Below are 27,771 nucleotides of genomic sequence, written 5' to 3' on the forward strand. Positions count from 1 at the left end.
TAGAAAAAATCCGTACTCCGAAAAGTTACAAGAAAAGGTGGTTAATTCAGGAAAAAAATCTAGTTCAAAAAATATTACAGTATTTACATACTATGGGGCCCTGGCGGTACGTGGTTAAGAGCTACGGCTGCTAACCAAAAGGTTGGCAGTTTGAATCCACCAACTGCTTCTTAAAAACCTTATGGGGCAATTCTACTCTGTCCTACAAGGTTGCTATGAGTTGGAATCGACTCGACAGTAATGGGGTTTACCCATACTATGGAATACTACGGAGCAATTAAAAACAATAAGGTAGAGCTACATTACTATTATGAAAAAATCTCTAAGACAAGTGAAAAAAGCAAATCTACAGTTAAAACAAATTTACCGGTATGTGTATCTATTAGGTTCAACCACATCAAATTGCTGTTTTAGTAGGTCAAAAACAATTGCATCCTTGTAATTTCATACAGTTCAACCTATAGGAAAAAAAAGTCTGAAAAGATTTACCGAACTGAAAACAGCTGGTGTCTGTTTTTTTTTTCCCCCCTCTTTGGGGGAGTGGAGGGAGTAGGAAAGAAAAAAGACAGTAGATTTAGTGAGGGAGGTGATGAGGAATTTTACTCTTAAATTCTCTGAATTTTTGACAATGAGTACCTATAACACTTTTATAACATTATAAACAGTAAGTTTCTTAAAAATTAACTTTAGTGGTAAAAGCAAGTAAATACCTCCCAACTCCTGCTGTAGCCCTTGAGCCTGTCGAATAAGGAATTTGATAGGGATCTGATCCATCAAAGAAGAAGAATATGATTTGGGCTTTCTTTGCATGGCAGCTGTTAGTCAAAGAAAAAGTGTGAAATACATAGTCAAAAACAAATGAAATCTTAACCTTCGAACCAAATGGAAACAATGTCAAACTACTCTTAATTCACTTAAGATGTAAATATAGCACATAAAGGATGAAGAATCGCTACCAAAATAGTGAATACACAGGAAGAGCAAGAACATACCCTAAGGCCAAGATTTGTAAAGTGCCCTGAAATTGAAACTAGTGGGCAGAAAAACCATGAGTGAGAAAATCATCTGCACTAGTGTCTTACACTAAAAAAACCTGAGTCAAGACGTGCCCATAATGGGGAAAACCAAATGCAGTCAGTCACATAGCTTACAGCTTCGTGATTCCAATGTTAACTTACAAAAAAGAGCCTTTATTTAATCATATTATGTACTACAACGGTGACTGACTCTTTCAAAGTTAGGCAATATGAATTTGACTTCCTTCTCTCATACCTCCTACCTTCAGCCAGCCAACAAGTCCTTCTTAATTCTAATTCAGTGCCTACTCATCTTCTGTTTGAATACCTACTACAGCCCAGTTTCCCTGCCTCCAATTTCTCACCTCTCTAATCCATCCTTCACACTACTGCCATAGTTCTCTTATTTAAATACAGATTAGGCCAGATCATTTCTCTCTGACTCCATATCCAAATCCTTCACTGGATCCCTAGAGTCCACAGAGTAAGGATCCTTGCCAATCAACATTATCTTGCTCTGTCTCATCTCCCACCATATCCTGTATGCTTGGTACCCTCATCTCATTCCAAGGTACTCTGCTTATACACCACAGGGATATATGAGAATCTCAGGAGGGTATGTGTAATTTGGAAAAGCATACCCAATACAGTTATTCTTTTTAAATTACAAACCACAACATGTAAAGCCTGACAAGTTTTTTCTTTTGGCTGAGGACCAAGAAAGCATTTAAGAAATATTTAAGTACAAATGTTTGGATTGAGATTGAGAATCACTGCCTATACAGGGCATATACCTCTTGATTAGATATGCTGTTGTGGATATCGACTCATGGCAAGACCATGTGACAGAGCAGAATTGCCTCACAGGGTTTTCTTTATGGGGCAGATCGCCAGGTCTTTCTCCCACAGACCCACTGAGTGGATTTGAACTGACAACCTTTCAGCTAGCAGCCAAACACTAAACCATTCATGCCACCAGGGCACCTTTGATTAGATATAATGCCCCTTTAAATTAATAAACTAGCATTCTAGTTTTCCACACCCATCTTTTATGAATTGAGTAAGAATGTGTCAGAATGCAGTTGAAACAACAGTTAAGAGCATAGATCCCAGTGATAGTCTGCCTGGGTTCAAATCCCAGTTTCACCACTTATTACTTAGAGAAGTTACTTAACTTCCCTGTGCCTCAGTGTTCTCACCTGTAAAATAAAGATAACAATAGTACTCTCCATAGAATTGTTGTGATTACATTAGTTAACACGTGTAAAGTACTTACAGTAAGTGTTTGGCACAGAACCCATAAAACAGCGCCCAATAAATGTTAACTAATATTATAGATCTAGAGTCCCCAAGATCAGTTTAGGGTGAAGTATCAATATTTAAGTTTCTAGACCTATCAAAGTTAAGACAAAATCCTGAATACATTTTAATGATTCCATCAAAGAACTGGCAGCCCATGAAGCCTTGCCTAAAGCAGTTGTTTCTTTTTAACATCTCTGTGAAATACCCATTGAGGACATTCTTAATCCTCCAGTAAAAAACTAAACTACAATTATGAGAAGCCTATGAGATGATCAGTTTTATATATATACCATGAACAATCACATTCCCAAATTTATTCCAATGTATTGCTTTCAAAGGTACAAATCTAACATTTAACTTCAACTGCAACGAAACTGGAAATGTTTTAAATATTATTAACATTGTCTCTTGTTGCTTTTGTGGCATTTTAATCCTTAAAAGATGGAAAGCTCCCTAACTCATTTATAAACTTAATGTAAACTTGATACCAAAGTCTGAAAGGATGAAAGAGAAAAGGGGGAAAAAAAAGAACACTCAGGAAAAAAGGTCAATCTCACTTGCTTAAATATAAATGGAAGAATCATTTTAAAAAAAAAACAAGGAAATCAAACCCAGTACCATACTATGAGCAAGTAGGGACCACTCCAGGAATACAAGAATATTAATTATACAATGAAATATATAAAGAAACCAAACTTGATAAATGTAAAAAAAAAAAAAAGCATTTAATTGATAAATTAAAAATTATTTTAAATAAATGTCATCTAAGAATAAAAGGAATTCAGAGTTTGACTAATCCAAACTAAACATCAATACCTTTCCTACAGCCACTGACAACTTGTTAGGAGAGATTATGCAGAACATATAGGTTCTATGTAAACTACAAAATTTTGCTGACAAATGAAAAATTACTTGAGTCATAAAAAAAAATGAATTAGCAAATTCACTCATTCAACAAATAGTTATAAAGTGCTTACGATGTGCCAAGTACTATCTAGATGCTAGAGACACAGCAGTGAAAAAAGTGGACAACAAACAGCCTTCCTGAAGCTTACATTTTAATAATTAAAAAGAAAAAACACTTTATATTCCTAGGCAGGAATACAATACTGTAAGGATGTGAATTTTCTCCAAAATAATCTAGAAGTTTATCTGCAGTGGCGAAAGGCACAGGAAATGTCACACATAAAAAACAAAAAATTCAGAAACAGGTATAGGTTTGTAATAAAACTTGGGTATATATAAAAGCAACCTTCTAAAGCAGTAGGAAAAGGGTGGATTATTCATTATGCAATGTGGACAAATGACTAAGAAAAAATAAAATTGGATCTCTATTCCTGTTTTACACCAAAATAAATTCCCGGCATATCTAAATTTTAAAAATAATATAACAATATCCTAGAAGAAAACAATAGGTGATCAGTTATATAATGTTGGTGCCCTGCTTTGGAAGATTTTTCTCCCCATGAAATTCTGTAATTAAACAACACTATAAACAAATGATAACACTCAATTTGTTTATAATATAACACTCAATACTGGAAAAAGTATAGGGAAATTGGCATGTCCTATCTCACACAAATGTGGGAGTTCATACAGGTATAATGGATCTGGAAGGCAATATGGCAATTCATTTTTTTAAATCTTATGCTTTTTTATAACCTTTGAATTAGTAGTTCTATATTTTAAGAATTTGTCCTGAGGAAAAAAATAATCATGACTGTTTATAAAGTTACTTCTAAGGGTGTTCATTCCTCTATTGTTTATAACAGCAAAATTTAACAAAAATTTAAATGTCCGACAGTAAGGAATTTATTAGGCAAGTAAATGTATACATTTGTATCAAAATATTATACATAAAAGATAATGTTTTAGAAAAAAATTTTACTCTAATAGGAAAATGTTTAAAACATATTAAGTGGAAAGAGTAGATTTAAATATATTATGATTTCAACTTTGTGAAAGCTATCATACATGCAAAGACTAAAGGCTTTTCTAGCAAAATTTTAGTGGCGATTATCTCTGGGCAGTAGAATGATGGGTAGATTACACTTTCCTCGTACTTTTCTCATGCCTAAATTTTCTCCAGTAAACACACCTTTTATAAATGTTTTTATTTTAAAAACCAGCTGTTCTGCAGAAAGTAGTATATGTAAACAATTAGGTAAGTAATGAAATTTAAAATTTTTACATGGTTACTATTCTACCATATAGTCAAAAAAAAAAAAAAACCTCTTTTTGTCAAAACTTAATTTAGCTTCAGGTTTCACAGCTCTGAAACTTCAAGCTGCTAAGAAATAACATCTGCCAATGTTTGCTTAAAAGTTTCTGCATTTTAAAAAGAGGAAGTTGGAATAATTTTCTTCTCAGAGAAAAATATTAACTATCAAGTGCAAAGAAAAACTTTCAAGTTCAGGGATTCAGAGCCAGTGAACATCACAGTTTCCCAAGTACCACGGGATGTGTCTTGTTGTGCTGGTGACCAAGGAAAAATTTTCACATGTAACAGAATGACCAATGCTGAAACATAGGCCAGATTTTGTTGTTAAATGAAATTAAGCTGGAGGGTGAATTAAGCAAGAAATGCTTTTAGCTATGGTGTTTAGGATCACACTGGCAGCTTTAGAAACAGGTATAGATGACATTAATTACTATTTAACTTCAAAAACATGCAAAAACTGTTTTACCTAATTAACAAAGCTTTCAGATACACTAAGTAGGAAACGTTTTGTAAAAAAAAGTATGAAACTTCAAATGCAATGATAATGTTCAATTTTTTAATTGGGTAGTAGAGCACAAGAATTTATTCTTCTTTATTTCTAACACATTCTTTTGAATCTATACACTATTCAATTAAAATTAATATATACACATGTATTATAAATATTTAAAGACAAACTAAAAACATATGTTTGTGTGAATATATATACACATTTTTTTAAATGACTATGATATTCTAATACTTGGCTCCATCTCAAATTTCAGAATTCTATATTTGAGCTTCTGCAGCTACCTGGTGCCTACTAATAAGGTTCATTATAAGGGCCAAAACCACAAAGAGTTAACAGCGTGCTGACACTACAACACAAGGTACTAGGTAGAAATAAATTTGAGACAGTATAATTATTTTTTGTCTATGAAGGATTAAAATTCTCTCATGTTGGACATATTGTACAGTTACCTAACTCCCCTGCAGATAAGAAACTAGACAAGACGAAAAAAATCTTCTAAACCAGGGGTAAAATATCTCCAAACAAAGGCCAATCCCTCCATTTGTCCTCTACATCTCATCTCCTCTCTGCTATCAAGGACATCATTCCAGAGACTCTCCCCTCTCCTACATCACCAATTCTTCCTGCTCTATAGATTATTCCCAACAGCATACAAACATTCTCTTATCTCTCCCTTCTATTAAAGAAATCCTCCCCAACCTCATTTTCCTCTTCATTTACTGCATCATTTCTCTCCTTCCCTTTACAGTTCCTCAAAAGAGCTATCTCTACTTATTGTCTCTAATATATCTCCTCTAATTCTCTTAATTCTCTTTTAGACCCACTACAAGCAGGCTTTCGTCCTACCGCTTGAATAAAACTGTGAAATTCAAATGACCTCAAATTATATTCAGTCATTTTATCAGCTGAGCCTCAGTTCTAATCTTACTTGATCTATCAATATCATCTGACATAGGTGACCAGTCCCTCCTCATTGGAACACTCTTCCCTTTGCATCCAGGACATCTTATCTTCTTGATTTTCCTCCTACACTCCCTCCTCCCTTTATGAACTTATTTACTGTCATGATTTTAAGTACCAGATGAGTATACACTATACACTATTGCTTCCTTCACATTCCCACTTTAACGTCTAAGAGACATTGCCAATTTAGCATGTTCAAATCTGAGCTCCTGATCACTCACAAATCTGCTCCTTCTCTGATGTCTCTCATATTTCACACAACAGCCATTCTATCCTTTAGGATCAGGCCAAAAACCTCCAAGTCAACTTTGGCTCCTTTCTCTCAAACTCTATGAATCCATCAGCAAAATCTCTCAGCTCTACTTCCAAAATATATGTACAGCTACCTACCAGTCCAAACTAGCATTACGTTTTGGCTAGAATCTTGCAATAATCTAGTAACTCTCCTCTCATCTTTCAGTTCCATCTCCAATATTCAATCCAGGCTAAATTGTACTCCTAACCTAAAATCCCTAACTTTTCAATACACATCCATCAAATTGTTGTAGAAAGAATAGCAGATTCACAGTCAGGTGTACTGGTTTGGACTAAGCATGTCATTAGGAACTAGATTACATAATCTGTATAGACTCTCCCAGTTCTAAAATTTCTGAGTGATTTGTTAATTCTACATGGTATATACACAAGAGATGGCTATACTATTTATTGTACTTAAAAAAATTTTTTTTGCTAAAACATTAATTAAAATAACAACTAAAGATGTATCTTTTTCATCTGCTACAGTATTAATGATCTGAGTTCACCCTCAGAACACTTCCTAATAACTCGTTCCTGTCCTATCTATTAAATCCTAACTGTCATATTCTTTAACAGAACTCAATTTCTATATGTGGATATAAGTGGGAGACTATTACATAATGCCTATATATTAGTCCATATTTTCCCCAATATGACAAACACTACAATTACTGTTAGGGTGTCCTCTGTATAACCCTAACAATTGTAGTTAGGAAAGAAAACAGCTAAGAATTCATAATATATTTAAACACAATGTTTCAGATTAAAAATAAAGAAACTGCTCTGCCAAACACTGAAAAGTGACTTTCATTTATAGCTTTTTAAATAGTAAAATCACTCAGTTGTGGCTAAATAACCAAAACCTTAGAAGAATTTTCCCTACATTATATACTCAATACCTACAACTTTTTAATGACATCTTTAGTTTCAAATATAAAAAATAAATTAAAAACCCACTGCAGTTTAGTCTAGCAAGCCTAAAACACAGGTGAGTTTCTTGTTCAAATACAGAAAAAGCATTACTTTGTCCTGACATCTTGCATGCTAAATCTGATCTTCTGATATTATATTAAGTAGCCAAGTGTGAAAGCCCAGCTTAGTGATAACTTTAACAACAAAAGGGCAACTCTTCTGTTTTTTTCTATTGCTTTTGATTAGCCTGTTCCTCTTCATACTAATAGAAGGAAGGTAGGGCAAAGACTGAAATCAATTTTTTTTTTTTTTTTTACCTCCTTAGGTTTATCTTATAACTTATATTTAGTTTCTACAAACAAGTTCACTAAAATTGTTAAACTACAGGCAATTCAGTTACCTATTAATTTAGTCTGCTAAAAGGAAGACTGAGCCATAAGGAGTGATTACGTGCCTACATGTGCATGTATATATACATCAGATTATACAACACTTACGTGGCAAAAAATATAAAATAATGCTGGAGCTTGTTGGAACACTTGGCCTTATTTTCTTATATAACAGCTTGGAAAGTAACAAAATATAAGCAAATAAAATGAACTATTGCTGGGACCATTTCGCTATGCACAACTTACCTAAAGTCTTTGTGTTTGCTAGGAGAGCTTCCTCATAAGACAGTACATAGTAGAGCACCAAAAGCTGTGCTGTGATACTGAAACGCTGATTAAGGCGAATGCTGTCACCCTGGAGGTAATATTATAAACACTTTAAAACACTCTCAAATTTCATGAGTGCTTTTCAGATAGAAAAAACATTCAAAATAATACTATTCGGTGTTGCTGCTTCCAAGATCAGATAAAACGGGAGAAATGTTGCTGTGTTCGTATTAAACTCAGAGACAATTTCAAGTTTAAATGAAATTTGAGATGGCATGGAAGATGAAAGGCAGCATGCTTAACTGGTCTTTAAGGCAAAAAAAGACTTCTGCTGTTACTTAACAGCAGTCCCATCGGACTGTTTCTAAAAGGCTCAAAGGGGTCTAAAGTATTACCTGAAACTATCATGAAGAAAATAACTCCTAAAATAAGTATTGCATATTTAACCAGAGTGGTGAAAAATACAAGAGCTTTTTCCTTCTAACAGAATTGGGAGAAAAAACTTTTTCATCAGATTCTTCATAAATTAAATCTAGGTATACTTTTTTTTTTTTGAACCAAAACAAAGCTGTGTGGAATGTGCTGAAATGTCGTACAGTCTTTGTCAAACACATACTCTCAGGGCACCCCTCAGGCTTGGAAATTGAACTTTTTAAAAGAATTCTTCAAAAGTGCCTATTTGACAAACTACTTGTAACTAACACCATTCTTTTTTCAGTTTTTACAGTTGTTTGATGAAATTTAATCCCACTTTAATTTCTGAACCGCCTGGAAGTTCTCTAAAAGTACAGGAATAAATATGGAATAAGAATAATAAACTAAAAGGAAAATACACTAATAGATGTAAAGAACCACTCGTTTTACCCCAATGACTCCTTGGAAAACATTAAGTATCTCCTGTTCTGTGACTGGCTGATTTGTGGCTTCTGGATTAGATTTAGATGCAGGAGTAAGTACAGAATTTATGTACACATCAATCAGAGGAAGTAATTGAGGATGGAGTGGAGTGGAGGTTTCACACAGCTGTCTATAAATCCAGTCCTAAAAAAAGAAGGTTATAAGCACTGAATCAATTACGGCAATAAAAAAAATCAAGGGAAATTATAAAAACACATGCATATTTTTACATAATTTATGCATCAATGAAACACATTAACTGTTAACTCATTGCTGTCAAGTTGATTCCAACTCATAGCAACCCAATAGGACAAGAGTAGAATTGTCCCATAGGGTCTCCCAGGCTGTCATCTTTACAGAAGCAGACTGCCACATCTTTCTCCCACGGGGTAACTGGTGGGTTCAAACTGCTGACCTTTTGGTTAGCAGCCAAGCACCTAACCACTGCACCACCAGGGTGCCTCATTAACTGGTAGCAGTTTCAAATATGTTATCTAGTTTCACCATTGCCTTTGGTTTAAAAATAAGAGCTACCTTTATATCCTGAGAATATTGTCTAGTGAAAGATAAACATTACCTAACTGATAAGAAGCTTGGCTTTGGATTTTTAACCTATTAAAGTACAAAAAACATTTTACGTCCCTACTACATCTGCATTTAGAGTACGACGTGTTGTGGTGGTGGATCCCACTGCAATAAGGAACTTGGGGAGCAGGAAAGTTCTTCACAGCAAATGCTCAGGCAGATTAAGGAAGTGGCTTTGACAAGGACTTGTAGGAGACTATCACTTAACTAGTATATTCAGATGGAGCACATGCAGTAATGTTGGCCATACAGTTGGACACTTAATTCTTAGCTAGCTTATGAAAAATATAAAGAAACAGAAGATACAATTAGCTGGAAAATAATCTCATTGCATCATAAAACCAAGGACAATTAAAAGTAATGCATCACATATATACTATTCCTTGTTCTTTATAAATAAAAGAGCTCCTAGAAAGGGTTCAAACAGACTTCTTTACCTCCAGGGTTTCAGTCTTTTCTTTAAAGGACTTTTAACTGTTTGATATAGCCAACTGTAACAAATTGAAAACATACCAAAATGTAGGTGCTGGGTGTCCTTATCGTAAATCTACAAATGCTGGTCATGGCTAACCAACAACTTTCCCAGTTTGGTGAGAAAAAGAAAAATACAGAAAATGGCAATTATCTTACTAAGGTTTGATGAAATAGCCATATGCTATTACTGAGAATTTAGATGAATTAACAAAACTGTGTATTTTGTAAATAACTTAACAGTTATATTGTTTTTAAAAAATCTGAAATTAGGTTCCTAGTTATTTAAATGACCAGCAACTTAGCTTAATATTATATACTTCACACACAAAGCCCACACTGACGGCCTCCAAACTGAAACAGCACTGGGAGAAAAAGCATTAACCTAGGTTGTAGCTTGAAATATAAATAAGGTCATACTTTTATTGACACTTTGTGCTTAGTAAAGGAGCGACTCCTAAGAAGCTGGTAAATACAATGAATGGGCAAAAACCCAGTAATATTTGCACTTAGGTTGCTGGTGACAGGGACTCGAACTGCATGAGCTGTGACAACCTGAAAAGGAAAAATAGTATTAACACATACGATAGGATCAAATATAAAATCATTCCTAAAAGAGAGGACTGGTAGGCAGACTATTAATACAAGAGTAGACCTTAGGAATGAATGATGAAAACTGTTACATGTTTTAATTATTTTTGAAAGATGAGGTAGCATATCTATAGGAATCTGTAAAGTTCTCTAATTTTTTAATTTGTTTTTAAACACAGTATGTTCAAGGTGATGTGAAGTTTTAGATAGATGATAGATAAATAGGTAATTTCAGATCGTATAATCTGGGTTCAATGAATTCGAAGAAATCACCTTATCTTCTGAGTATATTTTCTATTACAAAATGGGATAATATTGCCTTAGCTGCCTCAAACTTTTGTGGTGAGAAAGAAAAAAATTTGGGGGGGACAAACATTATATGAATTGCAAAGTATCATATAAACGTAACAGGAGTTTTTATCATTAGTCTCAATGTATCATACATAGACCTCTGTCTTTCAAAGATCTCCCTGAAGTTGTTTTCTAGTTGGTTCAAATTTAAAGACATAAAAAATAACTTATGAGTCTCCTAATTTGGGGATGGGGGAGAGATGATGGTAGAGTTTAGTATAGGGTTAAGGATATTAAAAACCCTACAAAAAGCAACAATTATGCATATATGAGTATTTTCAAGCATTTCACCTTTTAAGACTTTTTTTTATATTTAAAGATTTTAATTGACAAATGAATTTTATAATCAGTTTTCACTTTTAGCACAGCCTCCTTTACTAAAAAAATATCCTTGGGCTTATTCGAAGACAAAAATAATAAGGACAAATAAGAACGTGTAAATACAAGAAAAGGAATTTAGACTCTAGTTTATAAACCAATTTAAAATGGGCCTTACAGGTTAAAAATTTAAATAGGTCTCTATTTTACTTTTCCCCTGACAAATGCAAGTGATTACCACATTGAGTGCATCAATATCTAACAGCAGACTATATTCAAAGTCTCCAAAAATATGTAAATTTAAAACAGGCTTTGGTATGTAATAAGTAGCTCTAAAAGTATATTTTTAAATGGATTATTCTTTACAGAAGTTTCAAAGATGAAATAAGTCATTACTAGAAATGGAAAAAAAATAAAGGCCACACTATTCTTTTAAGCTGAGATATAGAAGTTTTCACTCCAAAGAAAGCTATAAAAGAACCTAAGAATAAAAAGAAGTACCTGCTCAGTAAAAATTTCCTGTGTGAAGATAGTCTTCATCCTGCTCAAGGAGCTTGGCTTAATTACAATCTGAAATAACCGAAAGAATTAAAATAGCATATGGAATATTATATATGAAGCACAATTTTCTCTGGTAAATCTATTATCTAAAATGGCCCTGATATATAAAACTAACATTCAGATACTCTACCCTATTTCAAAAGTGGCATCACAAACCCAACATTAAAGTGTTTTTCCTCAGAAACAGAACCAACATATGAAACCATTTAGTAGACGTCATTATCGGCATTTCAAGTCAGTGGTGGGAACTGGGTTATTCAATAAATGGAGCTGGGATAATTACCTTTGCATGGGGGGAAATATAAATATATACATATATATATTCACATATATGACAGCATACATCAAAATAAATTCCAAATGGATTAAAGATTTAAATGTAAAACAAAAGAACTAGAAGAAAATATAGGTGACTATATGAACCTTAGGTAGGAAAAACTTTCTAAGCACAATAGCAAAAACCGCAAAATAAGCAATTACTATACATTTAAAAATTTCCACATGGCAAATTTAAATGGCAAAAAAGGGAATGGCAAAGTTAAATGGAAAAATAGACTGGGAAAAACCATTTGCCACACATTGTACTTCTCCACTTTTAAAGACATTAAGGATTATAATATGCATCACTGATTTAACAGTAGTTTTTCAAGGGAAAAAAAAAAACACTACCACATAAACATTACACATCAACTGTAAAATGAATATCAGTTTCAATGATGGAAAAAATATATGTTTTAAAATCAATGAAATATGGTATTTAAGGCATAATGGCATATCTTTAGTATATAAAGAGCCCTTTTGAGTCAGTGAAAAAAAAACATAAAAATTCCCACAGGACATGGGTAGGCTTTACACAAAAGAAATAAGCCAGCAAAGACACAGATTTTTAAAACTTCAATTTCATTAGTAACCAAAGAAATGCAAAATAAATGAGGCCATTTTTCATCAATCAAATTTGCAAAGTCTAAAAACAACGGTAATGTCCAGTGATGGTGAGAGTTTAGGAAAACCAGCGTTCTCATTTACTAACGGTAACAACTTAAACTGGTATAATCTTTCTGGAAGATAATCTGAAATACTTATTAAACATCTTAATATAACCATACTCTTTTACTTAATAATTCTACTTCTAGAACTTTATCCTAAGAAAATAATCACAGAAATGCATGAAGATGTCCAGGTGTCAGCGCCTGTGTATATTTACATAAATGAGGATGCTCATCTAGGCATTATCAGAATTAAAAACTACCTAAATGGCAAATAATAAATGACCTATTAACAAATGAATGATCAATCCATATGACAGAATACTAGGCAGCCATTAAAAATTATATTTGTTGACATCAGAATTAAGTTTTTCAAAATTACAAAATATGTCAATTTATCATTTTAAAGAAAGAACACCAGAATGTTAACAGTAGTACACCTGGTATCTCTGAATGTTAAAATTTTAAGATATTTTCCCTTTCTTCTGTTTCCCAAATTTTCTGCACTGAGCATCTATTATTCTTTAAATAAATGTTCTGAAAATACACTTTTTCCCAATAACCAAAAACCAAACCCAGTGCCATCAAGTCGATTCCGACTCACAGTGACCCCAATAGCTCCTGACAAAATTTAAAACTATTAAACAGTTTAAATTTCTTCAAAATGAAAATAATCTGGTCACTTTACACTACAAGAAAATGCCCACCTTAGAAGTACCTTCTTTTAGAAAGAAGATTAAAGAAAATTACCTTCATCCCCAAAGTGGAACAGACCAAGTCAATGATAGCACTAAGTTGGTTGCTATGAAAGTACATAGCCACCAATAATAACATCTCCCCAAAAGAAGCAGAGACGCCTGAAGTACTGTTGAAACAGAAGAGAAAATATAAATTTCCAAAGACAGAATAAGAAAAGCTTTCTCACTTAACTAAAACAAATGAAGTCATCTTACCTCTCAAAATAAGCTTCTTCTTTTATCATCCAGCTTAGCCATATCACCATTAGCTGCTCCTGTTCTGGCGTACTGTATAAAACATGCCAGAATGGCACTACTTTAAGTCAGATATACCAGCATGTGAATAGAAAGCTTCTGAGATTATTTTTGGTAGAAATTATTTTTTTCCTTTCCTATTTTGAAATATCAAGTCAAACCAATTGCTTGTTGAATTGAGTCAATAATTGTCATTGAGTAGTTCTAGAGATCAAGAATGAGGACTTCTGCCTTTCTTCACGAATCTGAACAGTCAGACCCTCTCAAGGTCTTAGTTACTGCATTTGCAAATTGGAGAAAGTAAACTTCCTCACGTTTCTACAAAAGGCAAAGGCCCTTTGGGATTAAAATGTTAGAAGAATCATATTAACAGCTGTTACTTGCTTCACACAGAAGAAAATCCAGTGTTAAAAGTTAAGTACCAAAAAGCCATAGACTTAAACATTCACCAAAAACACAATAAAAACAGTATTTAAAAACAAAAGTCACAGACTGAGTACTAGGACAGAAACACATTAGTCAATCAGTCTACTGCTGAAAAGTATTACCCAGTGAAAACCTTATGAATAGCCCAAGATTAGACATGCCAATAAAACAAAATGAGACTAAATCTGCACACCAGCACAGGGGCAAGGGCGAGAAGGCAGGAGGGTACAGGAAAACTGGTAATGGGGAACTCAAGGTTGAGAAGGGGAGAGTGTTGACATGTCATAGGGTTGGCAACCAATGTCACAAAATAATATGTGTATTGTTTAATGAGAAACCAGTTTGCTCTGTAAACCATCATCCAAAGTACAATTAAAAAAATAAAATAAGTAAAAAGAAAAAAAGAACAGCTAAAGGCTCACCAGATACGAAAAACGGTTATAAAAATATTCTAATGACCAATGACTTTTTTAAGGAAATTCCTAGATTTAGAACAAAAGAGGGGTTTTAGAAATTAAAATTAAATTCTATTTAGAAATTAAAAACTGAATAGTACTAGAAGGTAAAGCTTAGGACAAATCCTAAAAAGTAAAGAATGACAATCTTTGACGATTACAATGGAGGGGAGGGGTGGGAATGGAAAAACACGTAACAGACAATAGGTAAGTGGAAACTTTGGTGAAGGGTAAGATAGTACACAATATCTTTGACGGTTATGATGGAGGGGAGGGGTGGGAATGGAAAAACACTTAATAGATAAGAGGAAACTTTGGTGAAAGGTAAGACAGTACACAATACCGGGGAAGCCAGCACAACCTACACAAAGCAAGGCCATGGTAGCTCCATAGACACATCCAAACTCCCTGACAGACTGAACTGCTGGGCTGAGGGCTGTAGGACCATGATCTCGGGGAATATCTAGCTCAATTGGCATAACATAGTTTATAAAAAATATGTTCTACATTCTACCTTGTTGAGTAGCTTAAAAGCCTGTAAACGGCCATCTAGGATACTCCACTGGTCTCATCCCTTCAGGAGCAAGGAAGAATAAAGAAAACTAAAGATCCAAGGGAGAGATTAGTCCAAAGGACTAAAGGACTACATCCACCACGGCCTCCTCAAGACTGAGTCAAGTAAAACTAGATGGTGCCTGGCTACCACCACTGACTGCTCTGACAGGGATCACAATAGAGGCTCCCAGACACAGCTGGAGAAAAATGTAGAACAAAATTCTAACTCAAAAAGAAAGACCAGACTTGCTGGCCTGACAGAGACTAGAGAAACCCTGAGACTATGGCCCCAGACACCCTTTCAGCTCAGTAACGAGGTCACTCCTGAGGTTCACCCTTCAGGCAAAGATTGAACAGGCCCACGGAACAAAACAAGACTAAAGGGGTATACCAGCCCTGGGGCAGGGAGTGGAAGGCAGGAAGGAACAGGAAAGCTGGTAATAGGGAATCCAGGGTTGAAAAGGGAAAGTGCTGACATGTCATGGGGTTGTTAAGCAATGTCATAGAACTATGCGTGTCCTGTTTGATGAGAAACTAGTTTGTTCTGTAAACCTTCATCTAAAGTACAATAAAAAAAGAAAACCACCAGCTTAAAAATAAAATAAAAATATAAACGAAAAAGGCTATATGCTGCCTACAAGAGACACACCTTAGAGACACAAACAAAAACGCAAAGGATGGAAAAAATACATCAAGCAAACAACAATCAAAAAAGAGCAGGAGTGGCAATATTAATTTCTGACAAAATAGACTTTAAAGTTAAATCCACCACAAAGGATAAGGAAGGACACTATATAATGATTAAAGGGACAATATACCAGGAGGATATAACCATATTAAATATTTATGAACCCAGTGACAGGGCTGCAAGATACATAAACTCTTACAGCACTGAAAAATGAGACAGACAGCTCCACAATTATAGTAGGAGACTTCAACACACCACTTTTGGTGAAGGGCAGGACATCCAGAAAGCAGCTCAGTAAAGACATGGAAGATCTAATTCCCACAATCAACCAACTTGACCTTATAGACATATGTAGAACACTCCATCCAACAGCAGCCAAGTATACTTTCTTTTCTAGTGCACACAGAACATTCTCTAGAATGGATCACATATTAGGTCATAAAGCAAGCCTTAGCAGAATCCAAAACATCGAAATGTGACAAAGCATCTTCTCTGACCATAAGGCCATAAAAGTAGAAATCAACAACAGAAAAAGCAAGGAAAATAAATCAAACATTTGGAAACTGAACAATATCCTCCTCAAAAAAGACTGGGTTATAGAAGACATTAAGGATGGAATAAAGAAATTCATGGAATCCAATGAGAATGAAAACATTTCCTATCAGAACCTTTGGGACACAGCAAAAGCAGTGCTCAGAGATCAATTTATATCAATAAGTGCACACATCCAAAAAGAAGAAAGGGCCAAAATCAAAGAATTATCCCTACGACTTGAACAAATAGAAAGAGAGCAACAAAAGAAACCCTCAGGCACCAGAAGAAAGCAAATAAAAATTAGGGCAGAATTAAATGAAACAGAAAACAGAAAAACAACTGAAAGAATGAACAAGACCAAAAGCTGGTTCTTTGAAAAAAATTAACAAAATTGATAAACCATTGACCAATCTGACAAAAGAAAAACAGGAGGAAGCAAATAACCTGAATAAGAAATGAGATGGGTGATATTACAACAGACCGAAATCAAAATCAAAAGAATCATACCAGATTACTAAGAAAAATTGTACTCTAGCAAATTTGAAAACCTAGAAGAAATGGATGAATTCCTAGAAACACACTACCCACCCAAACTAACACAAACAGAGGTAGAACAACTAAACAGACCCATAACAACAGATTGAAAAGGTACTCAAAAAGCTCCCAACAAAATATATATATATAACAAAAAAAAAAAAAATGAGTGATTTCTTCTCGGAGTGATGAAAATGTTCTAAAATTAGATTATAGTGACAGTTATGTAACTAAATATTTTAAAAGTCATTGAATAGTACACTCTAAGTGGGTAAATTTTAAGGTAAGTAAATTATATCTCAAAGCTGGTTTTAAAAATGTAGTACAAAACAAAGGTAGGGGAAATAGGAAGGAATAAGAAAATTACATGATCATTTCAGGAAGTCCAATATTCAAATAAGAAGTTTTAGACTGAAACCCTAAGGACATTACTGACAAAATAATTAAAGAAAATTTCCTAGAGCTGAAGGACATCAGTTTCCAGACTGAAAGGGCTTACAGAGTACTCAGGAAAATGGACAAAAACAAACTCACGCCAAGTCACGCTACTAAGAAATTTCAAAATACTAGAGACAAAAAACTCATCCTGATTTTAAAAAAATAGGCCATTTGCCATGAAGGGAAATGAAATATATACTACAACATGGATGAACCTTGAAAACATGCTAAGTGAAATAAATCAAACACAAAAGGAAAAAATTGTATGACTCCACTTACGTGAATACCTGAACTATCAAATGCATAGAGACAAAAATTATTAGCGTTTACCAGGTGCCAGGGGGAGAAGTGAGAACTATATTACTGAAAGGGGTAATGAGTTTCTATTAAGGGTGATGCGACACATCTGGAAATGGATGGTAGTGATGGTAGTACAACATGGTGATGTAATTATTATCACAAATTGTACACTTAATAATGGTTAAAATATGGGATGCACACCTCAAATTCTCGTAAAAAGACCAGACTTAATGGTCTGACTGAGACTGGAAGGACACTGGAGGTCATGGTCCGCAGACCTTCTGTTAGCCAAGACAGGAACCATTCCCAAAGCCAACTCTTCAGACAGGGATTGGACTGGACTATGGGATAGAAAATGATACTGGTGAGGAGTGAGCTTCTTAGATCAAGTAGACACATAAGACTATGTGGTCAGCTCCTGTCTAGAGGGGAGATGAGAGGGCAGAGGTGGTCAGAAGCTGGCCGAACGGACACGAAAAGAGAGTGGAGGAAAGGAGTGTGCTATCTCATGGGGGGAAGGGAGAACTAGGAATATATAGCAAGGCGTATATAGATTTTTGCATGAGAGACTGACTTGATCTGTAAACCTTCACTTAAAGCACAATAAAAATTTTAAAAAAAAGAACAAAATAGACAGACACATGTGGGAAGACAGACGACATGTGAGGACCTGTCTACAAGTGAATGAATGCCAAAGATTGCCAGCAGACACCAGGAACCAGGAAAGAGGCCCGTAGGAGGAATATATGTGGCTGAGACCCTGATTTGTACTTTTAGCCTCTAGAACTGTGAGAAAATAAATTTCTATTCTTTAAACCAATAAAAGAAAAAAGTTTAAAATGGCAAACTTTTCGTTATATATATTTTACCTCAATAATAAAATAAAAGGAATACAAGTGCCTCCACCTTAAAAAAAAAAAAGGATCAGGATCAGAATGATGTCAGATTTCTCAACAGCAACATTAGAAATTACGAGATAATGGAGTAACACTTTCAAAATTCTCAAAGACAAGTTCTTCCAACAAAGAATTCTATACCCCACCAAACTATCAACAAGTGTCAGAGTGGAATAAAGACATTTTCAGAAATATCCAGTCTCAAAAGAATTTACCTCCCACACACCCTCCCTAAGAAGCAAAAAGAAGGAGTGAAAAAAAAAAGATGAAGACGTGAAATGGAAGAAATAGGAGAGCCAAGAACAGAGAGGTGAAGCAAGTCCCAAAATGACGATAAAGAGCAATTCAAGGGTGACCACGTTCAGCAGGTAAGCAGTCCAGATTGGAGCAGGTCAAAATGCTCTAGGAGAGATTTCTTCGAGAACATAAAACTGACAGAATATCCAACGAATGTGAATATCCTGAGGAGAATTAGATTGCCAGAGGGTTTGAGGCTGCATTTATGATAAACACATATAACACCAAGCAAATAAAAAAAAATTTTTTTTTAATAAAAAGACAGAATAGTTACTTATTCAAAAAACAAAAGTTCTGCAGGATAGAAAAGCAATTATCTACTGCATGGTTAAGCTCTTACATAATCATAACTGTATAAACAAATATATATAGGTCTAACCAAAATTGTAACTACTCGGAGGATGGGAGAACAGGAAGGATATAATGGATGTGTTGGGGACAGACAGAAGAAAGATAACTAATTCTTCATCTTCTATACTGGAAAGTCAACAAAAAATACCTAAAATTGAAAAAGCAAGATGGAAAAACATATTATACAATAAACATGTTATTTAAAGACGTAGTAGTAAAAAAAAAAAAAAAAAAGAATCAGCTGAAAGAGGTTCCTTCAAGGAAAGAAAAATAGGGAGGAGGGGAGTGAGGGCTGTTATGCCATTTAACAAACCTTTAACAACACTTTGGCTCCTTTAAACACATGCGTATGAAACTTTAATATATTAAATAACTAGCATAGAGTAAGTTGGAAACCCTGGTCGCGCAGTGATTAAGAATTCGACTGCTAACCAAAAGGTCAGGAGTTCAAATCCACCAGGCACTCCTTGGAAACCCTATGGGGCAGTTCTTCTGTCCTGTAGGGTTGCTACGAGTTGGAATCAACTTGACGGCAACAGGTTTGTTTGTTTTTTTTCAATATAGTAAGTACTACTGACATCCTTTTATTTAAAAAGATAATACAACTGGCCATCCCTAGGCTGGTTTTTGTAGTTAGCTCCTAATCTAATGTTATACATAAAATCCATGCATTCTAATAAATAAATGAAAGACTTTGAGAAAAGAGAGCAAGGTATATAGTAAGGTACCTGACTAGTGTAGAAAAGGCGAGTAGCATACAAAAGGAAAGTGAAACAAAGCGAACGCCAGCTGGCGTAGCAGGAGGACGGCTCGTCATCAATTGCAATAACTGTTCAGCTTCTTCCTCAGTTGGTCTAAAAAGAAATACATTATTAGGCTTTACTCTATAGTTGAGGGAGAGAAGAAGAAAAAGCGAACTTCTCAAAGTTTAACATTTTCAGATACAAATTTTTAACTTTATAATGATACTTCAGTATTCACGGAAACCCTGGTGGCGTAGTGGTTAAGTGCTACAGCTGCTAACCAGGAGGTCTGTAGTTCAAATCTGCCAGGCGCTCCTTGGAAACTCTATGGGGCAATTCTACTCTGTCCTATAGGGTCACTATGAGTCGGAATCAACTCAACGGCAGTGGGTTTTTGGGTCAGTATTCATACAATCTTTAACATCTTAAGTTGTCAAAAGTAAATCTTTAGAGATTTTACATCTACAGTGTGTTTCCTCATACAAAATACAGACAATCCTCACTTTGCACGGTAGTGTGGGACCATAAAAATGACAATGCAAGCTAAAACCATGCAGGTGATCTTAATAATCAATAGGATAAGTTATGATTGTTCCCTGCCTTTTAAAAGTTTGATCAAGCATTAAAAACTCTGTTTAAAAGCATAGGGAAATGAAAAATATTAAAACTAGTATTTATTTAATATACTAATTGAAAACATTAGATACGTTGAAAACTAAAGTGTTTTATTTCTTTGTAAAAAAAACTTATCAAGTAATTTGAACAGCCCTTGCTTCATTTTCATCATATAATTCATGAGACCAAGTGAGCTCCTTTTCTATGCTTTGGTGAACTATCATATTTCCTTCTAAGTTTGGATCAGCTTCCAACATTTTATCCTTTACACTTTCAATGTTGTGAAGCATCTCTGCAAGTTCCTTTAATGTGAAGATCTGTGCTAGCATTAGTTCTTCTTGGATACCTTCATCCTTCTTGCCACAATCACCTTCCTCATTTATGACAAGTTCACCTTTGCTAAGTTCCTCTGGCTACATACCTAGAATCTCTTGAATGGTGGCAGTATCAACATTCCCATGGTCAGCTATTTCTTCTATTTACATTTGGTTCAAATGTCACTTCCAGTGTTAACACTTTTTGTTTCCTTAACACACTTTCATCTTTATTGGCCAATTCTCTCTTTCAATTATCCATTTTAAAATTTCAAGTGGGTTCATCACTGAGAGACAAGGAGGTAACATAGTTACACACTTTGCTGTCTGTACATGAGCGGAATAACAGATGCACAGTGAGCAATTGCTCACAAACTTTGACAGAAGTGATGTGATGGTCAATGATCACAATATGCATCCGTTATTTACATAGTGATTTGTGACCTGAAGAGCTCACAATGGAGTCTGTACGTAATGCAATCACTTGGTTGATATACTGTGGTAACTGAAATTTGAACCATGGTGTTGGGGAACTGCTGTTATTTAATTGCAGTAACGAATATTCATGCATCTTAGAACCGCACAAAGTGAGGACTGTATGTAACAGTTGAGGACATTATACATATGAGGTGTAATGATTTAGAAACCTTGCGCTTAATACAAGCACATCAGAGCAAGGAATAGGTAAGGTATCAATCACAAATTGAAGCACAGGTAATGTATAAATCACAGATCATTCATTATAGTCTTACCAAGCTGTGGTAAAATCATAGGTTTCTTTATACTGTGATTAGAAATGGATAAACTGCCTGGGTCCCTACATATCTACATAATTTTATTCACAAATCAGAAACTCTGGTGGTGTAGTGCTTAAGAGCTACGGCTGCTAACCAAAAGGTCGGCAGTTTGAACCCACCAGGCACTCCTTGGAAACCCTATGGGGCAGTTCTACTCTGTCCTTTAGGGTCGCTATGAGTCAGAACCAACTCAATGGCAACGAGTATATTTACAAATCAGACCAAAGTAATGGATATGCCTCGGCAAGGAACGCTCTGCCTTAGGACTTCATTCTTGATATAGGCCAGCCTATACCTGTACCAAATAGAAAACTTGCCTTTGGCTCACTGTCTTGGGATTAGAAATAAGGAAGTAAAGTGACAAAAAGATAAAATATCAAATTATTGAATACTTGAGTCCAGCGATCCCCATCAAAGCACAGTACAGACGTAAGAGTGCACTGGCTTTCACAACATGCTCTTCTTTCAGCCCCGAATACACAGACACATTGGGCTCCATCTCCACATCAGCTTCTTCCACAATGCGGGTGCTTCTTACTGTGGGGAGAATGCCCATCAACTCCAGAAGAAGCTGCCTTCTCATTTGCCAAAGGACAGAACTGCTGTTCTCTCTTTTTCTCTGAAAGAAATACCGGCCACAAAAGGAAGGAAGCATAGAGTACTTATAAATGAAAAGGAAGCTCAAACAAAGCTCCCCAGTCAAAACATCTGAAATTGACCCATCTGGGCAGGATGTCATAACTGCATAAATCAATCAAGTCAACTCAAAACCCAACTTCACTACTTCATTTGAACAATACTGTCTATTCATCCTGAGATTGGCTGTAGAAGGAAGATTAAATGAAAGACAATTTGAACTCTAAGGTATTTTTTAAATAGTACTTTCAATTACATAATAACTAACAGTAATATGTGATATAATAGAAAATGCTCAAATTTTGGAGACAGAGATTTTGGGTTTAAACTCCACCTCTGCTATTAACTGATTATGTACTTTTAGATATATTAGTCAATCTCTCTGAACTCCAATTTCCTTAATGACAAAGAAATGGATATTAAATTCTGATATTTAAGTCACAGAGTTGTTGTGATTAAGAGTTTACAAGTCTATCGCTCCCACAGTTCTTCAGGCAGGGACAATGTCTTAGTCATTTCTTTCTCTGCAGGGCCTAACACTGTGCCTGACATACAGCAAATCACTGTGTCTGTTAAATCGACAAATGAATCAATGAAAAAACACAATGCATATGAAGGCAGTTCTAAGCTTTTAAAGGGCTATGTCAATGTTAGTTTATTATTTTTAGAGTGTTTCCAAGTAAATGGTAAACCTGCTTTACTATTAAATTAAGTTCAAAAAAGAAATGTTTATCATATACAAACGACATTACAAACAAGATGAGCATGTCAAGTGCTTAGAACAAGTACCTTTAAAAGGAGCAAAGCTTATAACAGATACATGAGGAAATGCTTACAATGATCAGCCATTAGAGAAATGCAAATCAAAACTACAACGAGATTCCATCTCACTCCAACAAGGCTGGCATTAATCCAAAAAACACAAAATAAGAAAAGTTGGAGAGGTTGTGGAGAGACTAGAACACTTACACACTCCTGGTGGGAACTGCTGCACAATACTAAAGTTACTAAATATATTAATAATTTGTTTTGATGATCTAATACAGCAGTTCTCATGAGTCTGACTCCAGAACACTAAGGATTCCCAAGACTCATTGAGGGAGTATAGAAAATCCAAAGTATTTCCTTAATAACACAAAGACATTATTTAACTTTTTCACTTATGTTCTCTCCCAACTGTACATGCAGTTTTCCAAAGATTTCTATTAAATCAGACCTTAAAAAATGTAAAACAAGACCACTCTCTCAATAATTTTTTTTGTTTCAGGAAACAGTTATTTTTCATAAAAATTATATATTATTTAGGACCACATTTAGTATGTTTATTATTGCTATGCTTAAAAACATTAAATAAATATTTCCAAATTTTTCATTTTAATTCCTAATATGCTAATATTGATAGATAAAAACCACACAAATGAAAGCTCTTTGGTATCTTCAGTGATTTTAATAATATAAAGGGTTCTTGAGATCAAGGAGTTTGAGGACCACTGGTCCAATGACATCATCCTAAAACTGTTTCTTCCTGTTTTAGTAATTGACAGTATATCCTGACCCTTAGCCTATACAGACATAAATTTATTCCTCACCTGCTGTCCATTTCGAATAAAAGTTCCAAACCAAGTCCGGACTTTTGCATTTGTTCCAAGAAGCAAACCACTAACAAAACAAACCAAGTCACTCACTCCATCTTCACAAGCTTCATTTTTAGTATGATCCAATGTCAAAGCCACTCCAAGACCAGGCAAGTGACACTCTTCCACCTAACATGCAGAGAAAACAAACCGAACTCAATTTCTTAAGGAAAAGGGCTCTGATGTTTCAGAATCTAAAGCAATTTTGCCCACTGCCCACTGCCATCAATTCCAACTCATAGTAACCCCACAGGTTTCCTTCCCAAAGTTATAAATCTCTATGGAAGCAGACTGCCACATCTTTCTCCCGTTGAATCACTGATGGTTTCAAATTACCAATTTTTTGGTTAGCAGCAAAGCATTTTAACCACTGCACTACCAAACCAAAAAAAAACCAAACCCGTTGCCATCGAGTCAATTCTGACTCCTATACTGACCCTGTAAGACAGAGTAGAACTGCCCCATAGAGTTTCCAAGGAGCACCTGATGGATTCCAACTGCTGACCTTTTGGTTAGCAGCCACTGCACTTAACTACTATACATACCACCAGGGTTTCCCACTGCACTACCAGGGCTTCTTAAAGCAAGTTTAGAGGTATTTCACAAAACATGAAAATCTAGAAAGTAATGCAATCTAGTATATCACTACCATTCTCAACCCCTACAAGATCTTCAAGCCATCTTAAATTAAGTTCTTTTAATTAATTTTAATTAAGGCTTTTGTTTCATAAAAACAATGAAATCGCTTACCACCATGCCTCGAACTTTGAGGGCCTGAGATGGATTCATTTTACATAAAAAGCGTAAGGCATCTGTCCGGCGTCTTCCTCCAAGACTTTCCTCATCTTGTCGTTCTCCATTCTTGATTAGGCCTCTACAAACTGAACATTTAAGAACCTCTCTTACTTCAGGCTTTGTAAGTATTATATTAGAAACAATTTATTCAGTCTTAAGAACCACTCATTTATGCAAATTAGACATTATAGAAGATCGGGGAACTTGAAAAATAGCATTAGAAATCGGCCGAAATAAAGCAAAGAGTGAAAAGAGACTAAAAATGAACACTGACTGTGGGACAATATCAAGCAGTCAAACATACTTGTAATGAAAGTCTCAGAAAAGTAGATAGAATGGAACAGAAAAAAATATTTGAAGAAATAAAGGGTGAATTTTTTTTCAAATTTGATGAAATCTATAAACTCACAGATCCAAGAAATTCAATGAGTCCCAGGTAGGATAAACACAAAGAAGATCATACCAACACACATCACAATCAAATTTTTTTAAAACAGTGATAAAGAGAAAATCTTAAAAGCAGCTGGCGGCGGGGGGAGGGGGGAGCACTACCTACAGAGAAACAAAAGATTAAAAATTACCATAGACCATAGAATGACACCTTTAAATAGCTAAAAGAAAATGTCAACCTAAAATCTTAAGCCTAGTGAAAAAAATTTAAAAAACAAGGAAACAAGTGTTGGTGAGGATGTGAAGAAACTGGAACCCTCATGCTTTGCTGGTGGAAATGTAAAATGGTCCAGTCACCATAGAAAATATTTTGGCAGTTCCTCAAAAAGTTACACACAGAATTACCTATGACCCAGCAATTCCATTCCTAGATACATACCCAAAAGAATTGAAAACAGGGGCTCAAACAGATACTTGTACAACAATGTTCATTACAGCATTAATCAAAACAGCCAAAATGTGGTAATAATCCAAATATACACCAATGGGTTTACACACAATACATTTACACACAAATGGAATATCATGCAGCCAAAAAAGGAATGAAGTTCTGATACAAGCTACAACATGGATGAACCTTGAAAACATTATACTAAGTGAAGTAAGTTGGACATAAAAGGACAAATATTGTATGATTTCACTTATATGAGGTATTTACAATAGGCAAATTCATGGAGGCAGAAAATAGAATGGAGGTTACCAGGAGCTAGGGGAAGGGAAAGGGGAATTATTGTTTAAGGGATATAGAGTTTCTGTATGGGATGATAAAAAAAGACCCGAAAACGGGTAATAGTGATTGTTACACAATACTGTGAATGTACTTAATGCCACTACATTGTATACTCAAAAATGGTTAAGATGATACATTTTGTTACATATACTTTACACAATAAAAAAATTTAGTAAATATAAAGACAAAACAATAACATAAATATAAGCTGTGGGGTTTACAACACATGTGGAAGTAAAATCTATGACAACAATGACACAAAGTACAGAAAGGGAAAAATATATGTGAAGAGGTATATGATCATTTATAAGTAGATTGCCATAAGTTAAAGACACATACTATGAATCCTAGAATAACCCCTAAAATATAAAGCAAAGAAGTAGAGCTAATAAGGCAGTAAAAAAAAATGGAATCCCAAAAAAATCTCAACCTAAATTGAGAGAAAAAGAAAAGGGAACAAAGGTGGAACAAATAGAAAACAAACAGCAAGATCATGGATTTAAACCTACCTATTTTCTTTTTTTTTATCACAATCACATTAAATGTAACTAGTCTGAACACTCCAATTAAAAGACAGAAATTGTCAGATAGATTTAAAAAAGCAAATACACCTGACTATAAGAAATCCACTTTAAATAGAAAGCACAGATTAAAAATAAAAGATGGGAAAAAATATATACCACACAAGCACTAGTCGTAAGGAAGATGACATGGCTTTATTAGTACCAGACAAAGTAAACTTCAAAGAGTATTACTAGGAATAAAGAAAAGCACTTCGTAATAAAAATAAATAAATAGGCAAAAGGTTCAGTTCATCAAGAAGGCATAACAATCCTAAATGCCCATGGACCTGTTACATAAGTCAAAAATGATATTGGCCCCAAGTTGTTTACTTCTCCACAGCAAACTGAAGTCCATTACCACAAAAGCCCTGCCAGTGCCAAACTCAAACCTGCACACATCCAATTGTTTTAAAAATTGCCCAAATAAGCATATTTTTAGCCACTTAGAGCTTTCCTGCTTTTACATACTCTATGAAACTGTACCCAACATCTGGTAGCCATACATAAGATAAAATCCTGTAGTTATAAGGGCCCTAAGATGCCACTAGGTCCCTGGGTGGCACAAGCAGTTTGCTACTGACTACTAACTTAAAGGTTGGAAGTTCAAACCCACCCAATGGTGCCACAGAAGAAAAGGCCTGGCTACCTTCTGTAAAGACTACAGCTAAGAAAACCCTGTAGAGCAGCTCTACTCTGTGACACATAGAGTCCCACAAGTCAGCATCAACTTCAAAACAATGGACTTGGTTTTTTTGGTTTAAGGTGTTACTGTCTTTGGCACTCTCTGACCCAGTGACTCCCCATCTTTCTGCAGGAACACCCCATGAAAATGCACCCAAGTCCTGCCTCCCTTCTCCTCTACCCTTTCTGGTGGTTCCCTGCACCACTTGCCTCTGGAAGACCTCCTGCTGTGGGGGACCACCTCCTATATGTGGCTGTCAATGCATCAGCCCCAGTAAACAACATGTGCAAAGCTGCTATCTCTTATATCTTTTTCTTTGATTGGTTCCAAATGCCCTTGAACTCACTACAGGACTCAACAGCAGAGCTTCAAAACACATGAAGCAAAAACTGACAGTAACTGAAAGAACAAATTGACAAATCCACAATAATGTTTGGAGGCATGAACACTCATTTCTCAGTAACTAAGAGAACAAGTAGACTGAAAATCAGCAAGGACATAGTTTACTCACGGCTTTCAAATATTATGTGATATTTAATAACTCTTTTAGAAAAATAAGGGAAATACTATTATCTTCATTTTACAGATGAGAAGTTAAGTATTTTGATGACCCCAGATCCAGTGTTTTTTTCTTCCCTGGCTCCCACTTCACAAATTGCCTTGCTCAACAAACATATGTTGTTTTTATTTTTTATATCACGTAGACCC

At 35.0% G+C, this 27,771-nt stretch overlaps 1 protein-coding gene across 6 annotated transcripts in view; it reads right to left on the minus strand.

The window, feature by feature from the left end:
* Positions 1-27,771, minus strand: part of INTS2 (integrator complex subunit 2) — a 51,069-nt gene that overhangs the window by 17,518 nt on the left and 5,780 nt on the right. For all 6 annotated transcript variants that reach the window (XM_049860131.1, XM_049860130.1, XM_049860134.1 and 3 more), the window contains exons 6-16: positions 24,594-24,724; positions 23,799-23,972; positions 21,966-22,192; positions 19,833-19,958; positions 13,592-13,663; positions 13,389-13,503; positions 11,593-11,661; positions 10,252-10,386; positions 8,743-8,919; positions 7,858-7,966; positions 711-815 (exon numbers count right to left, since the gene is read on the minus strand). In XM_049860131.1, coding sequence (XP_049716088.1) covers positions 711-815; positions 7,858-7,966; positions 8,743-8,919; positions 10,252-10,386; positions 11,593-11,661; positions 13,389-13,503; positions 13,592-13,663; positions 19,833-19,958; positions 21,966-22,192; positions 23,799-23,972; positions 24,594-24,724 — 1,440 coding nt within the window. The remainder of the gene's footprint in view (positions 1-710; positions 816-7,857; positions 7,967-8,742; positions 8,920-10,251; positions 10,387-11,592; positions 11,662-13,388; positions 13,504-13,591; positions 13,664-19,832; positions 19,959-21,965; positions 22,193-23,798; positions 23,973-24,593; positions 24,725-27,771) is intronic.

The sequence above is a fragment of the Elephas maximus genome, chromosome 19, assembly GCF_024166365.1.
Source record: "Elephas maximus indicus isolate mEleMax1 chromosome 19, mEleMax1 primary haplotype, whole genome shotgun sequence".
NCBI classification, from domain to species: domain Eukaryota; kingdom Metazoa; phylum Chordata; class Mammalia; order Proboscidea; family Elephantidae; genus Elephas; species Elephas maximus.